Genomic DNA, 21972 nt, shown 5'->3' with positions numbered 1-21972 from the left:
GTTGCAGCAGGTGGTCAGATGACCATGAGTGGAAGGAAGGGCAAGGTGCATCCTCATGCCCCTTCTAGGTCTGGGCTGGGTCTCTCTCTGGTGGCTCTGGTTTCACTGAAGGCCTAGGCCACAACCAACACAATGGTGTTGGGATAGAAATCAGACTGCGATAGGCAGAGACTGAAGCTTTTCCAGCAAGTGGAAGCTATCCTCAGAGAAACAAGGGTTCGCTGGGGCCGCCCTGGGATGCCAGGCCGGAGGTGGACCCTGGGATAGCCCCATGGTGAGGGAGGCAGGTTGGCAGGCAAAGAGAGGGGAGATCCTCATGCCGGCTGCAGCTCCAAGCTGGCTGGAGGGGGCGGCCATGGCCAGAGGTTAGCCACAGATCACAGGAAGCACCTTGCCATGGACAGATGCATGAAGATGGCCACTGTGTGCAGGCTCAGTCCTGGATTCTGATGGGAATACCAATAAGCAGATGGACAGTTCCAACTTGGGCCTCTGAGAGTAAGGCTAGGGGACAAGGGTAGAAAGGCATCCAAGACCAAGTGATCTCAGCAGCACAACTTAGAAGATGAGCAGCCCTTACCTGAGGGACAGACATTGCAGACAGAAGAGGCCACGAGTGAGAGCAAGACCAGCCTGAGAGCCCAGAGAAAGGCAAGTGTGGATGGAGCATGGAATATGTGCAGCTGGACTGGCCAGGCCCAAGGGAGGCAGGCAGGCACGCATCATCCAGGAGTCAGCACTTTGTCTGTGGGTAGTGTGAGCCGTGATGCAGGTTTCAGGCAGAATGCGACCCAGGAGAGGGGCCTGCAAGCATGGTCTGCCCTGAGGAGAACAGACTGAGTGGGCAAGATTGGGGCCCAGAGGGCCTGAGGAGGCCACAGCAGTCACCCTGGGAGAGTAGCGTGGAGCATGTTGGGGGACCTTGGGCAAAGTCCCTGGACTCAGGCCCAGAAGGAGTGGGATCGGGAGGGTGGGATGGGTGGTGCAGCTGGGCCCCCTGGAGTGGACAAAAGGAGAGGATGTCCAGGAAGGTCTGCAGGGAGAGACGGGAATGGCCAGGGAGTCTGCAGGGGGAGGAAGCAGTGAGGTGATGGCTGGGAAGAGGCAGTGGTCCTCAGAGCCGCATCCTGTGCAGAGATAAGGAGGTTGGGGGGTGTGGAAGGGGGTAAAACTCCTCCCCTCCCCCCACCTTCATACACAGAGCCCAGGAAACTTGCTTTGGGTGTCTCTCCATGCTGGCGGAACAGGGTATTGGTCTTATCTCAGAGCCATATGAGGAGGGAGAAGGAACAAGGTCCCAGGAAGGACAGATTTATCAAAACTCCTAGGCTGTAGCTGACCTCAATGTCAGGCCTTCTCTGTGGAGGGCCCTGTCCAGCAGAGCCAAGCACCTTGGACCAAAGGAAAGAACCCAGGTCTCAGCCACCTCAGTCCAAGACAGATTTTGCTGGAAATAAAAGAGCTGATGGGATGGGGAGGGAGCTGCCAGAAAAGGGCCCCATGGGGTTCTGGGCCGCAGGGTCTGGTGCCCCCACCTGAGTCTCAGGGGGGCCCAGAGTCCATCCCAGCGGGCCTTTCGAGAAACGGCTGGGCCATTGTGCAGAAGAATGCCCGGAAATCCCGAGCCTCCCGCCTCCAGCGAGGATGGGGGCTCTTCCTCCTGGCCAGGAAACTCCAAGTTAGCTTCCGGAGGGTGGCCTGGGGCCTGGGGTGCCAGGGGTACCACTGCCACTGGTGAGAGGGCAGAGCGCAGCACTTCTATGTCTCTTGTGTTTCTCCTCTCTGAGGGCTAGAGGACGCCCCCAAGCCTGGGGCTATAGGCTGCTCCGAAGAGGACAGTATGTTTGTTGAGTCACTGGAGAATACCGGGGACTTCCTGAAAATGGTGTCGCCTGAGCTGGGCCTCAAAGGATGGGGGATGGGAAACATCTCAGGAAGAGCAGCAGCCAGCACAAAGGTTGGGAGGTCCGGGAATCCCCGGCGGTAGGGGCAGAGTGGGGGTCTCCGGAGGCGGTGGAAAGGCCCCCGTTCCACCTGCTTCATACAGGGGGAGGTGAGAGGGTGGGCAGTGGCGCTGGGCAGGACCTTGGGCTGGCGACCCACACACGCCTGCCTGGACTCTTGGCTTCTGGGAGACAGTGCCAGGACGGAGAGAGGGACTGCACAGTAAAGGTGCGGAGAAGGGGCTGGGGATGCGACTGAACTCCAGGGCGAGCTTCCTGGAGTAAGAGAGCGAGCTGTCGGTGGACAAGAGTCCCCCCCCACAAGCCTCTGCAAGGCGGTGATGGTGAAGGGTAGAGTGGAGCTGGCTTGGGTGGTAGAGACCTTCAGGCTCATTCCTGGATGTAGCGGGAGAAGTTGGTGCAGTCACGCAGCTCCCTGAAATGGAGAGGCTGGGACACAGGGAGTGGGTGCCCGCAGAGAGCGAGCCCAGCTACCTCAGGTCAGTCCGGAACAAGCTCTGGACAAGAGCGGGTAAAAGGCTCGGGGGCGGCGGCCTGGAGAGGAGTGTTCCCTCGCCCTCAGCTACCCCCGGGGGCTGTTGTTTCCCTAACTCCGGCTGCCGGGGGCGCCTGTGATTGGCTGAGGGTCGATGGCCGGCGCACGGATTGGCTACTCGAGGACGAGGGGCCGGGCCCGCGGGGTAGAGTCCGTCCCCGAACCTTCAAATGGGAAGCCCCCACAGAGGCGCCCGCAGTTCTGAGGCGGTGCTGTAGACTTGCTGGAGTTGTGGACTGGAGGTGGTGAGCCGGCAGTGAGCCGGGCGTAGAGGCACCAGGGCCCTCTCAGGGCACAAAGCCGCTCCACCAAGGCATCGCCGCGCCCTCCTGGAGGCCCGGGTGCCGTCTGGCGTCCATCTCGCCTCTAGCCATGGGGTCGGCTGCGCTGGAGATCCTCGGCCTGGTGCTGTGCCTGGTGGGCTGGGTGGGCCTGATCCTGGCGTGCGGGCTGCCCATGTGGCAGGTGACTGCCTTCCTGGACCACAACATCGTGACGGCGCAGACCACCTGGAAGGGGCTGTGGATGTCGTGCGTGGTGCAGAGCACCGGGCACATGCAATGCAAGGTGTACGATTCGGTGCTGGCGCTGAGCACCGAGGTGCAGGCGGCGCGGGCGCTCACCGTGGGCGCAGTGCTGCTGGCGCTCGTCGCGCTCTTCGTGACCCTGGCGGGCGCGCAGTGCACTACCTGCGTGGCCCCCGGTCCGGCCAAGGCGCGCGTGGCCCTCACCGGCGGCGCGCTCTACGCGCTCTGCGGGCTGCTGGCGCTCGTTCCGCTCTGTTGGTTCGCCAACATCGTGGTCCGTGAGTTCTACGATCCGACCGTGCCCATGTCGCAGAAGTACGAGCTGGGCGCGGCGCTTTACATCGGCTGGGCGGCTTCCGCGCTGCTCATGTGCGGCGGCGGCCTCGTGTGCTGCGGCGCCTGGGTCTGTGCTGGCCGCCCCGACTTCAGCTTCCCGGTCAAGTACTCCGCTCCGCGGCGGCCCACGGCCAGCGGCGACTATGACAAGAAGAACTACGTCTGAAGGCGCCAGACTCGGCGGGACCCCTTACGCCGGCCACTCCTGCAAGCGGGACGAGTGCCCAGGGGAGCCCCGCATGGGCGGCAGCCTATGCTAGGTGGCGCGGCGCACAGTCTCTGCGGAATGGTCGGCTCAGTGCCTGGACACGGCGCACCGACCGACTGAGACTTCACGCGCCCGCAGCCCGTTCTCTTCTACAGCCACTAGCCGGGCCCTGGGCCGCGCCCTGCCCTGAACAGGAGCCACGCACTTGGGGAGGACTTGCTCAGTTTCTTTTTCGTTGTGCAGAAATTGCTCCGATGTGAGTTGGGCGTGGGTTCCTTAGGCTGAATGGACAATGGACCGAAATGCCACTTTCCTCCCCGACCCTCAGGGTCTTGGATGCCGCCATCCTCCCCAGCGGCTCCTGCTGATTCCAGCCGGGCAGATGGAAAGCCCAGGGACCCCAGCCTGGACTGCCGGAGGGATGTATACAACCTGCCTTTACCCTAACAGCGGGGCCTGAGCCGAAAGACTCAGGGGGGGGGGCTCGAAAGACTTGGCCTGGACCTCCCTGTCTCACCCCAGCAGTTCCCCAGGAGAGGCTAATGGGCACCAGATCCTGCGCGGGGAGCTAGGGCCCTGCCCTCCTTTAAGCTTGTGGGGAGGGTAAGAATTTGCTTAGTAAATGGTTTGAATACCCTCCCACCTGTGTCCTGTCCTCTGTCCAGTCACTGCCAGTGCCCAGCAGCACCCCTCATCCACCCACCAACTCCTCCCTGAAAGGCTTTTTTGGAAGACCTCCAGGGCTGTCCCTGGGACCCAGAAGATGGATGGCCTTATCCCTCCTCCTCCCTGCCACTCAATCACCTTCCCACTGGGTGGGAAACACTCAGCTACAGCTCACCGCAACCCAGGAAGGTGAGATCTGTAGTCAGAAGAGCCTGGGGCAGGAGGCTGATGCAGACCCCAGAAGAGGATGCAGGTTGGAAATCACTCCCCCACCCCAGGTCCCCCAGCCACTAGCCAGAGAGTGGCATTTTCAGATGCAGGAAGTGCTGAGGGTGGGCTGCCAGGCTACTGGCTTTGAGAAGAGGCTGGGCTCCATGCACCACCACAGGTTGGGTGTTTTCCACCTGCCTTCTCAGGGCTCACCTGTGGATCACAGCAAATGACCAGACATCTGTAAAATACAGACTGGGACCTTTCCAGCCAACAGTGTAGCAGGAACTGGAGAATTCAGGATGTGTGCTGGGCTCCAGCAGAGCTAGCTGTAGGTCCACAAGCACGTTGCTATGGGGAGGAGGCACTTGTGCAGGTTGCCCAGAGAGTGCCCGGGCCAGGCTCCAGCCCCTTGTCTTGGCTCTTCTGCCAATCTGTGCAGGGTCTATGCTCATGTAGCTGGCCTGGCGGCCAGCCCAGACTTGTGCTGACCATTAGCACAAGTGCCAGCCCCTGCTGGGAGCACCCTGTGTAACCTTCCTCCTGTGAGTGGGACCCCCTGGAAGCCAGTGCTGGCCTGGCCCAGGAAGCCAGGGATTGGGGGTCACAGGAGAACAGAGCACACCAGAGTTATCTGTTACAGTCACTGAGAGCTCCTTGTTTCCAGCCCCACTCTAGGTGCTTTGAATGAATGCAGTTTTACTTCTGCCAAAGGCCAGGGCAAAAGAGAGCGGTGGATGGGGGTGGGGACTGTAGGGAGGAGCTCCAAGCCTAGCAGCAGGAAGGCTTGGCATCTGCCCCCAACCCTGGCCTTGGAGACCCTGTCCAGAAATGCTTGGGCCAAATCCAGTGGCAAGGCGTCTCTCGGGCCTGGCCAGACTCCCCACTGTGGGGAAGGGGAAGAACCCAAGGATATGGGCTCAAGATAGCTGTGACGGAACACTGCCCTGAAACCCAGGGTTTGCAGCAGAGCCAGTGAGTTGAGTTTCCAGGGAGAATGAACTACTAGGTGGCCTAAGCTCCTTGCAGTGGGATGAGCTGCAGTAGAATGGGTCCCATGGCATAGAGGTCCTCAGCAGCCCCCCTGGGCCTGGGCAGCCAGAACCACAAACAACCCCCAAATGCAAGAGTGTGTGATCCTGGGGTCTTGGCTATTGGTGGGGCTGCTGGAACAAAGGTCCTTAAGTCCTGGAGCCAGCCAGGCTGGTGTTTAGCCAGTACAGGCCCAAGGCTACATCCCACACAAGCCCAGAGCTTTCTGACTCCTTTGGGCCCCAGGCATCAGCACAGTCCCAATGAGGTGAATGGCCAAGGTGGGCAGCTTGAGGGCCCTGGGGAGTCAGGCTGCTGCAGCCGGCCTCCAAAGCAGCCAACCCCAATGTGCCCACTACCCCTTCCCAAGGTTAACCCTTAGACCTAGCCCCACCCATGTCCTCAGTTCCAGGCCACTAGGACTTTCTACCAGCTTGAAGCCTACCCAAACCACTCTGCTTCCTCCTGCCCAGGGCCCCAGGCACCGCACCCAGGTGGCTGTGTCACTCCAGCCAGGCGCTTTCCTGGCACCCTCGCTCCAGGTAGAGCAGCCAGATGGCCTCAGCCACTTATATCAACAGCTCTCTCCCCTCCCAAGGGCAGGAATGGCATCCTTGCCTCCAAATTCCTTCAACCCTCACCAGGGCTCTGGGGACATCTGGGAGACTGGGACCCCAGCTGATCCCACAGCTCTCCGGACTGAAAATTCTTGGTGTTCTGAAGACTCTAAAAGTTGCCAATGTCCTGTCCAGCTCGAACCTTCTGTGACCTGGATGCCAGTAAAGCCATCTCCATCTAGGGCCCCTCAGCCAGCACCACCCTTCCCAAGTAGGGACTGTGCCCCTGGTATCTGCTTGACTTTCAGCAGCCTAGGGGTGCTGTGTGCCTGTGGGGGTAGGCGGGGTGCCGGGATAGGAGGTGCTGGAGGGTGAGATGATGGCTGTGGGAGGGTGGGTCTGGGAGGGGGACACAGTCAAGAGATGCTGCCAAGGCCAGTAGACAGGAAGAAGCGGTGGGAGAGCAGAGTGAGGTCCTAGCTGGCATTGCTGGGCAGTGGTCAGCGCAGGAAGTGTGTAGAGGCCAGGAAGTGTGTAGAGGCCCAGGTGCCAAGGCACCGACATCCACCCCCCTGCTGTCCAGGAAGTCTGTAGGCCACCCCCCATGCTGATTTACTTCTGGGCCTTGAGGTTGCCCAGGGCACAGGAAAAGGCGCCTCTGAATCCAAAGAAGGCTCAGGATAAAAACAAGTGCTAGCCCTGTTACCAGAGCCAAGATTGAGGCACCAAAGCTAAAACAAACATTTTATTCCATTAAAAACCAACTGTGGGCATCTAAAACCATGGCCATAATTTAGTCTAGTAAAACCCAGTTAATATAAATAAGGAGAAGGAGGTCACATCGGAAGAAATCAAACTCTAGAAAAGAAAAAAAAAAAAAGTAAATTTCAAACAATTCTGATCTCTCTCCAAATTAAGCGAACAAAGTGCTCAGGCTTTGCCTCCGACATGCTGGTCTTGCTTCTGAGTCGCCTCCACCACTCACACAGGTGAGGAGTGGGGACCATGGGTGGAGGGCCACCCTGGAATGACCGAGGTACCCACTGGCTGCTCCAGGCTGTCATTTGCTTGAGCACCTCCATGGCCTCAAGGCCCTCCACCACCATATCGCTGTGGGCATCTAACTACCCTGCCAGGGCCCTGTCCAGCCTCAGCCCTGTGGTGCCTTCACAAGGCTTCTCCCCTGGCCTGGAATGCCTCCTCATACTGTCCCCCCACCCACCTTCCCTTCCTGGCTGGCTCACCGCACACACTGTCATGGTGGCAGGGCAAACAGCAGCACTGGCGTCATCACTGAGCAGGCTACAGGGGAGGGGTATGTCTCAAACACCAGCCCCCGCCCAAGAGTCCCCACGTGTAGCCTTTGATTTGTGTCATAAACATACACCCTGCCCCTATTTGAAGGCTCAGTGCTCACTATCCAAGGGGTGTTAGCCCCGTTTCTGATGAGGAAACCACCATAGCCTGGTGAGGTACCCAACAGACCTTGCTGAAGACCCAAAGGGTCTAAGCCCAAAGCTCTTCCCCAACATGAGCCCCTTTATGCCCTAGCCTACCCTGAAAGAGGGGCTGTGGGGTCCCTGAGACCCCCTATATCATTCTTAGCAGAGCCCACTGGATCCCTGACACAGGAAGGACACCTGCCTTCCACAGCTTCCAGCTCACTATGGATGGTGGGGGAGTAGGAAGACTCTGGGCCGGAACAAGGGGACCCCCTACCTCAGAGCCTTGACAAGGCCTGTCTACCCCAGCAGTGGCTCCAGCCCAGGGCTCAAGGAGATGCGGGACTGGGTGTGGGCATCTACTGTGCAGGGGGCCCTTCAAGAGAGATGGCATGAGTGGCAGTGGGGAGAGTCCCGGTTGGTGAGCATCACTGTGAACTTCCAGTGACAGCCTCACATGGGTGTAGGCCCACACAGACGACATTTTATAGTTACCGATGAGTGGCTGCCAACAGCTTTGTTTTCTCCTAAGTCAAGCACACAAGAGACTGGATAGAAGCCTCCGTGGGCTCTTGCCTAGGGCCTGATACAAAGCTGCAAAGGCAGCAAGGCTCCAGGTGCCCCCCACCAAGCGGTCACCCTCTTTTCTGGCAGTGCCAGGAGGCCTGCGTTTTGCTCACTGATGTCTAGCCCACTGTGTGATCAGGAGAGGGTAAATGCCAGCTCCTGCTGAAAGAGTCCCAGGAGCTTAATGAAATTAGCTCCTTCAAAAATGCCCCATTGTGGCACTGCCGCCAGCAGACAGACATCCTCGGGAAAAATGTGTTGGTCCCAAATCTCGGGAACACTGGTTGGGTCTGAAACCCAAGCAGAAAAGCCTGGCTTAAGGCAAAGAGCAGACAACTCAAAGCAGGGAATGAGGGGCCCTCTTTACACTTCAACAGGGCTGGCTTTGTGGCAGGGCCACCCCCCCAGCCTCCTCCTCTGAGCCCCCCTGAACTCTCCAGCACCCCACTCCACCCCCACATCTCACCGTCAGGACAGGAGGGAAACAAGTGCATCCAGAAACTTGCTCCGATCCTCTGCTTTCAGTTCAATTACTGAAGTAATGAAAGAAAAACACCTTGTGAGGTGGAGGAGTAGGGCTGAGGGTGAGGGAGCATTAGGAAAAACAAGTCAGGGTGTTGACCTCCCTCTTCCCAGTCATCCAAGATGGGACCCACCCTCCAGCACATTTCAAAATGTACTCAGCTCCTTGGTGGCCTGGAAAATTTTGAACTCAGAGGTTGTACTTCTGTGTATTTAATCCTCAGAAACTGCTGGCTGCCCTGTTAGTGAGGCTGAGATTATAGTCTATGGGGATGACTCTGGGCAGCTAGGGGATCGGCACTGACCGCTAATAAAGGGGACATGGGATGTGACGGTTTAGAACAGATCTAGGCAGAAACAGGCCTTCCCATCCTGCTGGATACAGAGCCCTGCCCCATCATGGGTTGCAGGAGGCCCTGCCCACCTGCAGTCTTGTTCTGACCAGTCTCTCTGCTTCAGGAACAGTGTTCTCTTCTGTACAAGGGGGACATGATGTGAACTGCCTCCATTTCTCGGGGGCTATCAGACACAAACAGGTGGACCCTCATCAAACAGGGCAAAACTTGGCCAGCCTGGTCCTATGAGCCATCTGGAACCGCCGGCCCAGAGTACCCAGGGGGGTGATGGCCTGGCTCCCTCTGCCGTGCCCCTCCCCTCTGCTTTCCACCCACGGGGGAAGCCGAGCAACTCCCAGTCCACAAATCTGTGTGAGAAGCTGGGACATCCTGCAGGCCAGCCAGCACCAACCTCTTCCACACCGTGGGTGCTGCTCCTGGCGGTGAACCCCACCCCACACTGAGCTGCAGTCCGAGTGGGCCCAGCATGAAAGAGCTGGGGTGACTGCTGGGTCTCTGATGGCAGGGACTCGTAACAAATCAGCTGATGGTGATGAATGACACTGTTCTTTCTAACAGATGGGGGTTATGAAATATATTCTCCCCCAAGTTCTTACATGGAAGGTCTAGCCACCAGCGCCTCAGACAGCATGTGCTATATTTGAAGAGGAGGCTCTTGAAGGTGTTTAGGTTCAGTGAGGTCATGTGGGGGAGCCCTAATGAGTCTAACTGGGGCCCTTGTAAGGAGACTAGGACACAGATGCAGAGGGACGACCATGTGAGGGCACAGCCAGAAGACAGCCATCTGCAAACCAAGGAGAAAGGCCTCAAAAGAAACCGACCCTGTGTACACTTTGATCTTGGACTCCAGCCTCTAGAATGGTGAGAAATACATTTCTGTTGTTTAAACTCCCTAGTCTACGTATGTTGTTGCAGCAGCCTGAGCACACTAATACAGAGTGTGAGGGGTCGCTATGTGTTTTACTTAAAAATCTGTCAGTGAGAATAAAAAGCAAATATGGCCAGATGTGACCCATGTTCCATGCTGGCCTGTGGAGAAACCGTGCGGTGTTGTGGGGAGCACTGGCCAGGCTGCAAAGCCACCACCTGGACTGCGCTCTTCCATTCTCTGGGTTCATGCAACCTAAGGGTGGAGCCAGTACCTGGGTTGTCACAGGACAACGTGGTCCACGTGGCAACCGCAGGCAGGACCCTTCACAATAACACAGACAAGAGCTGCTGGCCGGCAGTAGTGGCCGGCACAGTCTTGCAGGCAGTACACTTGGGTTGCCATAGGCCCTGCTGTTTCCATACCCACAGAAGGGGCAGGTGACCCTGATGGGTAAGGCTGGCCCAGGAGACTCTAGAGGCCAGTCCTCAGGACTCCTTGGTGAAGTGGTCTCAAGGGCTGGACTGTAAGGCCAAAGCCTGGCCTATGGCTCTGTGAGCAATACCTGTTCCCTCTCCACCCCGGGAGCCCACCAGGGGCATCCTAGAGCTCCCTGGGCCGCCTCGTCCGGGGATGGCTCCAGGACAATGAGAGGGCTGCCGGCAAGGTATTTCTAGCAATGCCAGCTTCCCTAGTTCAAGGCCAGCACTGACCTTGAAAGGGCCCCAGTGCAGCAAACTCTTACCTGAAAGGTCAAAATGGTTGTGAAGCGTCCGAGAGTTGGTGCCCTCTGCCGCCTTCTCAAACGCCCGCCCAAAAAAGCTGCAGACATATAAGAGGCCTGTTGGGCACCCATCCACTGTAATGGACCTTCCTAAGTCCCCGGGGACAGACATTAGTGTTGACCCAGACTCTTCCCTGGCTGTGGGTTCTGCCTGTTGGCACTCATACTCCTTCCTGAGCCACTGTCTTCTGAGGTCTCACCCACACTCACTAGACAGTCACCTTTTCTCACTGCTATTCAGCAGCCAGTTGGACTCTGCTCAGTCCTCAGGGCACAAGTGTCCCTGGGCACCTCCCAGGGTATGCCCTGACTGTAGCCTTTCTCGTACCTGCCACCATGCTGGCAGCTAGGACAGGAGAAGCAGAGGCTGAACGGGAGCTGTGCTGGGATGGGAGTCTCAGGCCGAGACTGGGTCACACACAGCAGGGTGGGGATGGAAGGAGCCTGTAGGGCCAGGCTGCAGTGTGCAGCTGCAACTCAGGGGGCAGGAGCATCCCAGGGTGTGGCCTAGCTGGGCTGCCAAGGGCACAGGTGTGGGGCAGGGAGGCACACCCACCCCCTGGGGGCTCAGGGCTGCTGCAGGTAGTAAGGGCTGGCAATGGAGGGAGAGCACCATAGGGAAGGGACTCGTGGGCTGGTCTCAGTCACGGAGAACAGATAGAGGGATGTGTGCTTCAAACCTCTATGGAGACTCTCACCGAAGACTGCATACCAGCCAGAGTGAACCATTGACCACAGCCACATACAGCAATAAATGGATGGCTAGAGTGAGGACGCAGGCAGCTATGGTGGCCCGTAGGAGAAGTGCTTGCTGGCTGCCTTGGGAACATGGGCCAGGAGCCCCTCGCCAGCTCCACCCCATATGACTGAATCCAAGACCCACGGCATAGCTTTGGAAAGCAGCCCAGCAACATGGAAGCGCTTGTCTTAAAAAAGTCCATTGTCTCTCCCAACTTGCTACCTAAATGACCTTTGCAGACACAGAAGGAGGTCAAAGCTCACAAACCAGAACCAAGTGATCAAGATCCAAGACCAGTGTCTTCATTAGCAGAGGCCAGTAAGAGCTAACTGGGAAAACTGAGGGGCACAGACACTAAGTGGTCCTTGGCCTCCAAGCTGCTGCACTGGGAAGCTAGGTGTCTTGCTGCCAGCTGTCACTCAGTGTCTGACTAAGGTCACCTCTTGGGATGTGTTGGGGAGCACAGAGACTCTGCCAGGGAGGCAAAGGATGGTGATACACTGCCTTGGAATTAGTCACAGGGCTCTCTGGCCATGCAAAGCATGAAGGGGGCAGCAGGGAGAACCGGGGAGCCCCTCAAGGTCCTGCCTGCTGGCCGACACAGGTGTAGATGGGGTGGAAAGGAGAAAACCTGCCCTTGCTGCAGGAGAAGGGTGAGAACCCAGTCCAACAGACGCAGGGAAGACATTTAGAAGATGGTGGGAAAAGTTTCTTAAAAGTGCAGGTTGAGCCTATGCATTCACAAACCCACTGGTACATTGTCCATAATAACAAAAAGTTAAAAACAGCCTGAATGTCCAATAGGAGATGACAGGTAACCTGTCACCTTCATTTAACAGGTTTCCTACTGCTAGAAGTCACTTTCAAAAAAAAGGGCATAAAGGACTGATACTCAGTGAGAAAACAAAATGCGGAAGTACACCACTGACGAAAGTCTAAAACGTTTCCTAGACGATAAAGGAAGAAAAGGTTGAGGGAGGACAAGGAGCCACCGTCCCACAGTCTGGTTAACTACAGCAGTTCTGCAGGCTTCTGCCAGGGAAGGGGTGGGTGCTGGATTCTCCACCTGCTGCCCAAACCATGGGGGTGTAAGTGAGCTCAGCTTTGGAACGGCAACCCACTAGGCAGTCTGGGTGTGCACGCCCCTGCACACACACTCTAGTCAATGGTCTTTGGTATTTCAGCTCTTATAACTAAACCTTTAAATGTATTTGGCAAATGCCTGAATTTGGGATTTAGTGAGCAGTCAATCTGACTCACTGGGGTGGGAGTAGGGATGGGAGACACTGCCTGGCTCTCCTCAAAGTTTAGTGAGAAGCCCAAACAAGATGGTGATCATTCATGAGGGCTTCGAAGGCACTGCACAGAGCTGGTCTCAAGGAACCTTACAGATGAAGCCTAATTTCTGGGGTGGCTAACCTGAAACCCCTCAGATTTTCAGTATAAACTGCTTGCACCTCAGAAGAGGGTTCAGGCCCAGAGAGGGCTGGGGATCCCCCCCAAGGCCACACAGAGCCAGGATACCTTATCACACCTCACTGTGGGTGTGGAGCCCATTCTGGCTCCTGGAGAAGCCAGACACCCTTGCTTGGGAGGCCTTGAACAAACTAAAAGAATTCAAAAGTCCAGTCAAGGGGTAAGGCAGAGGCTCAGTGGCTAACCTGTAGCCCACATATTTAAACCCTCATAGTCCTACCAGATGGTGGAAAAGGCTGTCCTTGGTGTAGTGTTGAGGGCAAAGATGACCCAACTCAGCAGAGCCCATGGGCCAATGACACCCCTTGGACTCCCAACTCCCAGGACATGCAGAACCCGGCTCACTTCTTTCTGTCTGAGCTGTCGGTCTCTGGGGGGATGCCCACCACAGTCACTGTGCCCTGCTCCACACTCAGGGGTGCAGCCATCACCAAGGGCAGCAGCTTGCAGCGCCGGTTCTTTGTCTGCGGAGGTAAAATGCACCCTTAGTCATGGCCCCATAGGGTGAGCACACCACTCGGTGCCTAAAAGTCCTAACAGGGCCAGCCACCCAACTTCCCAAAAACCTCCAGGGGCTTTCTCTCACCACAGATGCTCAAATCCCCATGCAACTGTCCCCCAGGCTGTGATACCCTATTCCCAGCCTCCTTCTGTGTGAGCGTCCCTTGGCTGTTCCCCCCATTACTTCCTTTAGGTCCTGAAGCAGTTGTCACCTTCTCTAAGAGGACCCCCTGCCCCCAACCAACCCCTCTCCATCATCCTGCTTCAGCTTCTCCATGGCTGTGTCACCATCTGACATCACACATAAACTTTCCTCATCTGTGCCCTTGCCAGCATGCATCCGCCTTCAACATGGACTCAAGTGTTTACTTTACTGCTGTACTCATTGCACCCACACCCTATGACAAAGGTGACCAAATGTCCTGATTTGTCCAGGACTGAAGGGCATCCGAGGACACAAACTAGGGCTGTCGGTCATCCTATAATATCAGAGCCTGGCTGGTGGTGGTTGCTTAAGGAATGTCTGATAAATGACAGATCCTGCAAAGTGGATATTCATTCACCCATTTTAAGATGACGAAACTGAGACTAGAGGTCAAATAACTGACCTCACATCACAAAACTGGTAAACAAGAAGGCTGAGATTTAAAAGAAGCCTAGACAGGGGTGTCTGAGCGGCTCAGTGGGTTAAGCGTCCGACTTTGGCTCAGGTCATGATCTCGTGCGTTTGTGGGTTCAAACCCTGCGCTGGGCTCTGGGCTGACACCTCAGAGCCTGGAGTCTGCTTCAGATTCTGTGTCTCCCTCTCTCTCTCTGCCCCTCTGCCACTCATGCTCTGCCTCTCTCTCTCTCAAAAATAAAAAAACATCAAAAAAAAAAAAATAAAAGAAGCTTAGAAGACTTTAGAGGTCATGTTTTATCCCTAGTCCAACTTTTGTCATTATTTGACTGTCTTCAGATAATATTCAGATAATCATTTTATAGTTCAGTTCAGTGTTATGAGATAATGTTAACCTCCTATAAACGTTTTGTTTAAAGTAGCCCCCAGTGGCACCCTCCTACACTGTTGGTGGGAATGTAAACTGGTACAGCCCCTCTGGAAAACAGTGTGGAGGTTCCTCAGGAAACTAACAATAGAACTCCCCTATGACCCAGCAATAGCACTGCTAGGAATTTACCCAAGGGATACAGAAATGCTGAGGCATAGGAGCACATGTACCCCAATGTTCATAGCAGCACTCTCCACAATAGCTAAAACATGGAAAGAGCCTAAGTGTCCATCAACAGATGAATGGATCAAGAAGATGTGGTTTATCTATACCATGGAATACTACATGGCAATGAGAAACAATGAAATCTGGCCATGTGTAGCAACATGGATGGACCTTGAGGGTGTTATGCTGAGCGAAATAAGTCAGGCAGAGAAGGACAAATATCATATGTTTGCACGTATAGGAGGATTAGGAGGAACTTGACGGAGGAACAAGGGGGAGAAGAAGGGCGGAAATGGTGGGGGAAAGGGAGAGAGGCAAACCATGAGAGACTCTTGAATGCTGACAAAAACTGAGGACTGATGGATGTGGGGGGGAGGGGGGATGGGCATGGAGGAGGACACTTGTGGGGATGAGCACTGAGTGTTTGTGGAAACTAATTTGACAATAAATTATTTGTAAAAAATAAAAAAATAAAAAAATAAAGTAGCCCCCGGTGTAAACTGTCATCCAGGAAGCACAGTAAGACTTTGATTGTGGATATGTGTGGGATCACCCCTTTTGTGATCATATCCAGGGGATATGTTAGCCTGATGTTAGCTGGGTAGGGGTGGGTGTCCCAGGCCAGAGCAAAGAAGGATGTTAGGACATACAAAAGATGGAACCACACATGGAAAAGGGAAAGCCAGCCCAGAAAACAAACTTTTACTGGGAAGCAACTCTGTGTTACAACCAACTTCATCTCTCCCTGATCTGTCACAGCTGAACATAAGCCCTAGCCTCACATTCTCCATGAGGTCCCTTCCTGCTTGTCCAAGTGACCAGGATGGCCAAGTAACAAAATCAGAGCTTGTAGGAACTGGAAGATCCTAAGGGTCAGCTGAGGAAAACACAGATCAGTAAAAGTGAGAGTTTTTCCCAGACCCCACAGCTGGTGCATGGCCACCAGCACCTTAAGGCCAGCCTCTAAGGCCTAGTCTAAGCTCTGCTCTGGGCATCTACCTTCTGGCACCCAGCCACCCAGCTCCTCACCGAACACACAAAGGACTTGAGCAGGTGTCTGCTGAGCAGGCTCAGGGATGCTGGCTTGGAAAACAGCACAATATCCGGAGTGCCCTGCAGGAGGAGGACACAGAGACGGTCAGACAGGGCTGCTGGCAGGCATGGCCTGGTGCCCAGCCGTCCACAGGAAGCCTGACCTCCATGAGGGAGCAGTAGAGGAAGGGCCCCTGGGAGATGACAAGGTTGGTGCAGAGGCAGCTGGCAATAATCTGCTGTGTGGCTCGCAGCTGCTTCTTGGCGAGTTCCAGGCCATGGTAGAGCTTATCCAGGTTACTCCTGTAACACGGCAGACACACAGCTTCAGCACAGAGTCACAAACAGAACACTTGGTTCCTGGGAGGGTCTATGGGGATGAGAGTTTCTTTCTTTCCCTCCCGAGTTCCCTTTCATACGAAAGGAAGGAATTAAACATTTATAAACCCACAGTAACAAACACAAGATGTGGGAGGGGTTGCTGGCATCAGAAGACAGGAAACTGAAAGCCAACAGAGGGAAGACACTGCACAGCAGGCCCTTAAAGGTGCCTAGAGGGCTCTGCCAGAGCGGCCACGGCAAGGGCCACCTGACCCCCCCCAACCTGACAGATGGACTTTTACCCTTCCCTTCCAGAAAGGAGGGTTTTCCTCTAAATATATTAAAATGAACTCTCTGTGGAGAAGTGTACCCAGAAGTTAAAGGTCCCAAAGTGTTATATTGGCTCTCCACCTGCCAAGATGAAGCAATGCCTTCTAGCCTATAGGCTACGCCCAAAGACCCACAGCCTCACCAGGCTTCCACACAGGCCCCCTCTTGATCATGAGGACCACCAGATATTTAAGAAATGCCCGTGCCCTGAAAAAATGACCCTAGATGAAACACAGATAATTTGAAAAACAAAAGAAAACTTAAATTCTAATTACAATCTTCAAAGAAATCTGGGTAACTAAGGTATTTATAAACCAGGAACAGGGTGCCATGAAAAAGGAACAGTCAGAAACTCAAGATGTTTATGGAAAGTAAAGTGATTGCAAAAAAATTAAAAATTCATTCAGAAGCTAGAGGATAAAGTCAAGAAGCTTCCTTAACACCAAGAACAAGACAAACATGGAAAACATAGGGCAAAAATCAGAGACAGAGCACTATTTCAGGAAATAAAGAATTAAAAGACACTTATGTATGTATGGGAGGAGTAATAAAGAAAGAGTACAAAAGCATTCCCAAGCTGAAAAGCTCTGGATCGAAAGGGCTCTCCTAAGAACACAGTAAAATTCATGAAGCAAGATCTACCCTAGACGCATCACTATGAAATCATAGAACACTGAAAATAGAAGAAAAAATCCTGCCAGCTTCTTTAGGTGGGGCAGGGGTACACTGATAAAGAAACAAGAACTAAGATGGCTCAGACCTCAATTAGCACCACTGGCTGCTGGAAGACAGGGGAGCAATAGAATCTACATTTTACAGGAAATTACCTTCAACCTTGAATTGTATATAAGCTATACCAGGGACCAGATGAGGGTAAAATAAAGATATTGTCAGATGTGCAAGAACTCAGAACATTTACCTCACATGTGCTCTTTCTTTAAAGAAAGAGGGGCACCTGGGTGGCTTAGTCGGTTAAGCCTCTGACTTTCGCTTAGGTCATGATCTCGCGGTTCATGGGTTCGAGCCCCGCGTCAGGCTCTGTGCTGACTGCCAGCTCAGAGCCTGGAGCCTATTTCAGAGTCTGTGTCTCCCTCTCTCTCTGACCCTCCCCTGCTCACGTTCTCGCTCTCTCTTCTAGAAATAAATAAAAATATTAAAAAATAATAAAAATAAAGAAAGAGAATTGTGCTCTAGCAAAATGAAAGAGTGAAAAAACTAAAGACCAGGATCCTAAGAAACACTGGCTCTACCCCAGGGCACAGTCAGTGCCTGTGATTGGCATAGTCAGTGCCAAAGATCAATGGTGGCAGCAAATAGGCCTAGAGAGCTGCAGAGCCAGGCTGGTGTCAGAAGACAGAACCTCAGTCTCTCTTAGACAAAAGGAACTCAAGGAATACCTCCTGGAAATAGAGCTGGAAAAAACTGGATATGATAAAGCAATAAGAGCTCCAGGAAAAACAAAGAGCAGTATCAGAAAGTAATATAATCACTGTACATGAGTGCTTCTGGAACATTGATTTTCATCTTTTAGAATCAATCTATAGTCAAGGATGAGATGACTTGCAGTCTATTCTCTAACCAAGATTAAGTGTTATTAACCCTAAAAATGTAAAAGCATAGATTTCACAAAGTAGAAATATGGGGGAAGAGAAAAGTAAAAATGCTAATAAAACTTTTTCTTACAAAATAGGGAGATAAGTGACAATGGTGATAGAACAAGATGTAAGTATGTTACAGTTACAAAGGAGCTAAAAATAGTGGCACAGGAGAGGAAAAGAACACAAAAGAGGAATAAATGTTCTGTCATAGCAGGAAGTCAGTAAACAATGTCTAAAACGGCTCCATCAACTCTGGGATGAGGGCATCAACAGTTGATACTATAGTTTTGGGATTTCCTCATATTTCTAGATAAAAATAGATAGAGCAACCACATTGTAAAACCAAAAGTCTAGGACTCTTCACTTACACCAAGAGAATGAGGGAACACTATAGACCTCAAAATATAAGCAGGGGGAACAGACCATAAGACTGGGTATCATTGAGAGTCAGTGAGGGAGGAAGCAGAGAAACAGCGAGAGCTAAGAATGATTAAAAACTCCAGGCAACTGGGGAACAGTGGTTCAAAGTGAGAGTTTTGCCCTGTTCAAGAACAGGTGAGTGCAAGGAGCTGCGATAAAGTGCTAGGGGCCATGGTAAAGAATAGGGGGCCAGAGCAGTCTAGCTCTGACCAGCCAGAGCTCCTTTCCACACTGGGTCCCTCACTGAGGAGAAACTGCCAAGAATGGAATAAAAATTGAGTAAGACAGAGACAATATGAAAAAGATAAAAGAAGGTAGAGATAAAAACGCACCTGGGTTTGAGTGGAGGTTCTAGCAATTAGGTTGGAAAGGAAGAAGTAAAACCATCTCTATTTGCAGATAACATAATCTTGCATGTAAGAAATCCTAAGGAATACACTAAAATCTATTACATCTAAAAAGAAAAAAAAACCTTTAGAGCTAATAAACAAGTTCAATACTGCTGCAAGACATAAGATCAATACACAAAAAAACAACTGTATCTCCATGCAATAGAAATCAGTAAACAAAAATAAAATTAAGAAAACAAGTTCATTTACAATACTGTCAAAAATAATAAAATATTTAAGAATAAATTTAACAGGGGCACCTGGGTGGCTCAGTCAGTTAAGCACCTGACACTTGATCTCAGCTCAGGTGATGATCTCAAAGTTCATGAGATTGAGCCCCACATCAGGCTGATGGTGTGGAGTCTGCTTGGGATTCTCTCTCTCCCCCTTTCTGTTCCTCCCTTGCTTGTGCATGCATCTCTTAAAATAAACAAACATTTTTTAATAAAGAATAAATTTAACAAAAGAAGCACAAGAAGAATTTATTCTCTGAAAAATATAAAACATTCTTGAAAAAAATTAAAGAGGATCTGGGTTAATGGGAAAACATCCCATGTTCATGGACTGGAAGACTTCATATTGTTGAGACAACAATACTCTCCCAAATTATCTATAGGTTCAAAGCAATCTGACTTCTTTGCAGTATCTGACAAGCTGATTCTAAAATTCATATGGAGCTTCAAGGAACACAGAAAAGCTAAAACTTGCTATAAAGCTACAGTATTCAAAACCATGTGGTACTGTCACAAGGACAGACATAGCAATTGATGGAACAGAACTGACAGTCTAGAAATAAATTTCCATATTTATCGTCCACTGATATTCAACATGGGTGCCAAAATGATTCAGTGGGGGAAAGGAGTCTTTTCCACAAATGGTAATAAGAACAATTTAGATGTCCACATGCAAAAGAATTAAGTTGGAGCTGTTCCTTGCACCAGACACTAAAATTAACCTCAAATGAATCATACACCTAATGTAAAGGCAAAAACTATAAAACTCTGAAGTGGTTTCTGAGATATGACATAGAAAACATAAGAAACAAAAGAAAAAAGATAACCTGGATATGACTGAAATTAAAACCTTGTGCTTCAATGTGGTTTATCTATACCATGGAATACTACATGGCAATGAGAAACAATGAAATCTGGCCATGTGTAGCAACATGGATGGACCTTGAGGCTGTTATGCTGAGCGAAATAAGTCAGGCAGAGAAGGACAAATATCATATGTTTGCACGTATAGGAGGATTAGGAGGAACTTGATGGAGGAACAAGGGAGAGAAGAAGGGGGGAAATGTCGGGGGAAAGGGAGAGAGGCAAACTATGAGAGACGCTTGAATGTTGACAAAAACTGAGGACTGATGGATGTGGGGGGGAGGAGGGATGGGCATGGAGGAGGGCACTTGTGGGGATGAGCACTGAGTGTTATGTGGAAACTAATTTGACAATAAACTATTAAAAAAAAAAAAACAACCTTGTGCTTCAAAGAACTGTGTCAAGAAAGTGAAAAGATACCCCACAGGATGGGAGAAAATATTTGCAAACCGTGTATTTGGTAAGGGATTTATATTTAGAACATAAAAAACAATTCTTACAGCTCCATAATAAAAAAGACAATTTAAAAATGGACAAAGGACTTAAATAGACAGCTCTCCAAATGAGATCTACGAATAGCCAGCAAGCACATGAAAAGCTGCTCAATATCATTAGCCATGAGGGAAATACAAAGCAAAAACCTCAATGAGATCCCACGTCACACCACTTCACACTAGGATGGCTGTCAATGAAAAAAGATTGACAACAAGTTTTGTTGAGGGTGTGGAGAAATTCAAACTCATACACTCTGATGGGATAAAAAATGATATAATCGCTTTGGAAAACAATTTAGCCGTTATTCAAAAGATAAAACAGACTTACCATATGTCCCAGAAATTCCATTCCTAGGCATATATGCAAGAGCAATGAAAACATGTCCACAGACTTATGTATGTGTATTTATGGCAGCATTATTCATAACAGTCAAAAGGTAGAAACTACCACTGATCAATCGATGAATAAAAAAGTGGTATGTCCATACAACAGAGTCTTATTTGCAATAAAAAGGAAGGAAATTCCTTCATGTTGCAACATGGATGAACCTTGAGAAGATCAGTCTAAGTGAAAGGAGCCAGTCATAAAAGGACCATGTATTGTCTGATTCAGTTTATATGAAAGGTCCAAAATAGCAAAACTATGAAGACAGAAAGTAGATTAGTGGTTGCCTAGGGCTTGGAGAGATGGGAGATTTGGGAGGTGATGGCTAAGGGGAACAGGGCTTCTTTCTGAGGCAACAAATATGTTCTAAAATTAGGTAGTGGTGATATTTGCACAACCTTGTAAATATACTAAAAGCCATTGAACTGCACATTTTAAATGGGTGAATTATATGGTGTACAAATTATAGCTCAGTAAAGCTGTTTAGAAAAAGGATGCCAGAGAACAGGGCAAGAAACCCCAGAAGGCAGACCCCTACGTTTTTTAACACTGCATAGCAACAGAAGGGACAGTTCTCTGAAGTTAGAAAGCTGTCTGAATCATGCCTCTTCTGAAAAAGTCAAGGAAGCTAAATTTACACACACATACACAAATGAGCAACAGACAAGGCCCAAGGTCAAATCCTCTCAAAGTTACTATCAGAACAAAGGGAATAGGGGGCAGAATAGCATCCCTACTGACAATGAAAGTACTCTAGAAAGATGTGCCTCCAGAAGGTCAACACTGCAATGTTCTGTTTCAAAGCAAGCTTAGAGACATTAAAAACAAAAAATGGAATGAGATATCTCAGGAAATAAGAAAAGACAAATAATAAAAGGCAAATAACTGATAAATGAAGATTAAACTAGGAAAAAACACACAAGAATGAATAAACACCACAAATAATGCCTGAAGAGGTAAAGGTGAAAAATGATGATTAAAAATCAAAAAGAAAAGAGAAGGAAAGGGTTTGGGAGGAAGTGACACAAACTGAAGATGGACAGGAAATGTGTCACATGCTCCACAGGCTCTGGCAGACTGTGATTACTTTCTGCAGGACACAGTCACCCCCATGCCCCTGGGGTCTCTCTGACTTGCCTCCTTGAAGAGTGTTAGGATGAGGGACAGTGGTTCACAGTCACACCCACTACCTGGAGAGACTGTCCAAAGCCTGGATGAAGTTATCTGTCCCTGAGCCATCCTTCTCAGGGCTCTCCATCAGTGACATGGTGGCAAAGACCACATCGCTGGCCAGGAACTTATGCTTGAACCCGAAGTGAATGCTGAAAGTCTGCACGCGCATGTCCTTCATCCTGCATCGGGAGGAAGCAACATTGCTGACATCTCTGTGTGCATGTGGGAG

General features: G+C 51.5%; 2 protein-coding genes across 2 annotated transcripts in view; one reads left to right on the top strand and one right to left on the bottom strand.

Moving 5' to 3' along the window:
- The first annotated feature begins 2531 nt into the window (after positions 1-2531).
- On the top strand, positions 2532-4209 carry CLDN5 (claudin 5). Its single transcript, XM_077745857.1, has one exon. The coding sequence runs from the start codon at positions 2872-2874 to the stop codon at positions 3526-3528; it is 657 nt and encodes a 218-aa protein (XP_077601983.1). The 5' UTR covers positions 2532-2871; the 3' UTR covers positions 3529-4209.
- Positions 4210-6789: 2580 nt separating this feature from the next.
- The window catches only part of CDC45 (cell division cycle 45), a 35953-nt gene continuing 20770 nt past the window's right edge, over positions 6790-21972 (bottom strand). The window contains exons 13-19 of the mRNA XM_077745852.1: positions 21761-21922; positions 15701-15839; positions 15534-15617; positions 13135-13253; positions 10536-10612; positions 8511-8577; positions 6790-6893 (exon numbers count right to left, since the gene is read on the bottom strand). Coding sequence (XP_077601978.1) covers positions 8513-8577; positions 10536-10612; positions 13135-13253; positions 15534-15617; positions 15701-15839; positions 21761-21922 — 646 coding nt within the window. The 3' untranslated portion in view covers positions 6790-6893; positions 8511-8512. The remainder of the gene's footprint in view (positions 6894-8510; positions 8578-10535; positions 10613-13134; positions 13254-15533; positions 15618-15700; positions 15840-21760; positions 21923-21972) is intronic.

The sequence above is a fragment of the Crocuta crocuta genome, unplaced genomic scaffold (genome assembly GCF_008692635.1).
Source record: "Crocuta crocuta isolate KB4526 unplaced genomic scaffold, BGI_CrCroc_1.0 scaffold344, whole genome shotgun sequence".
NCBI lineage: Eukaryota > Metazoa > Chordata > Mammalia > Carnivora > Hyaenidae > Crocuta > Crocuta crocuta.
This window is presented reverse-complemented; position numbering and strand designations above follow the sequence as displayed.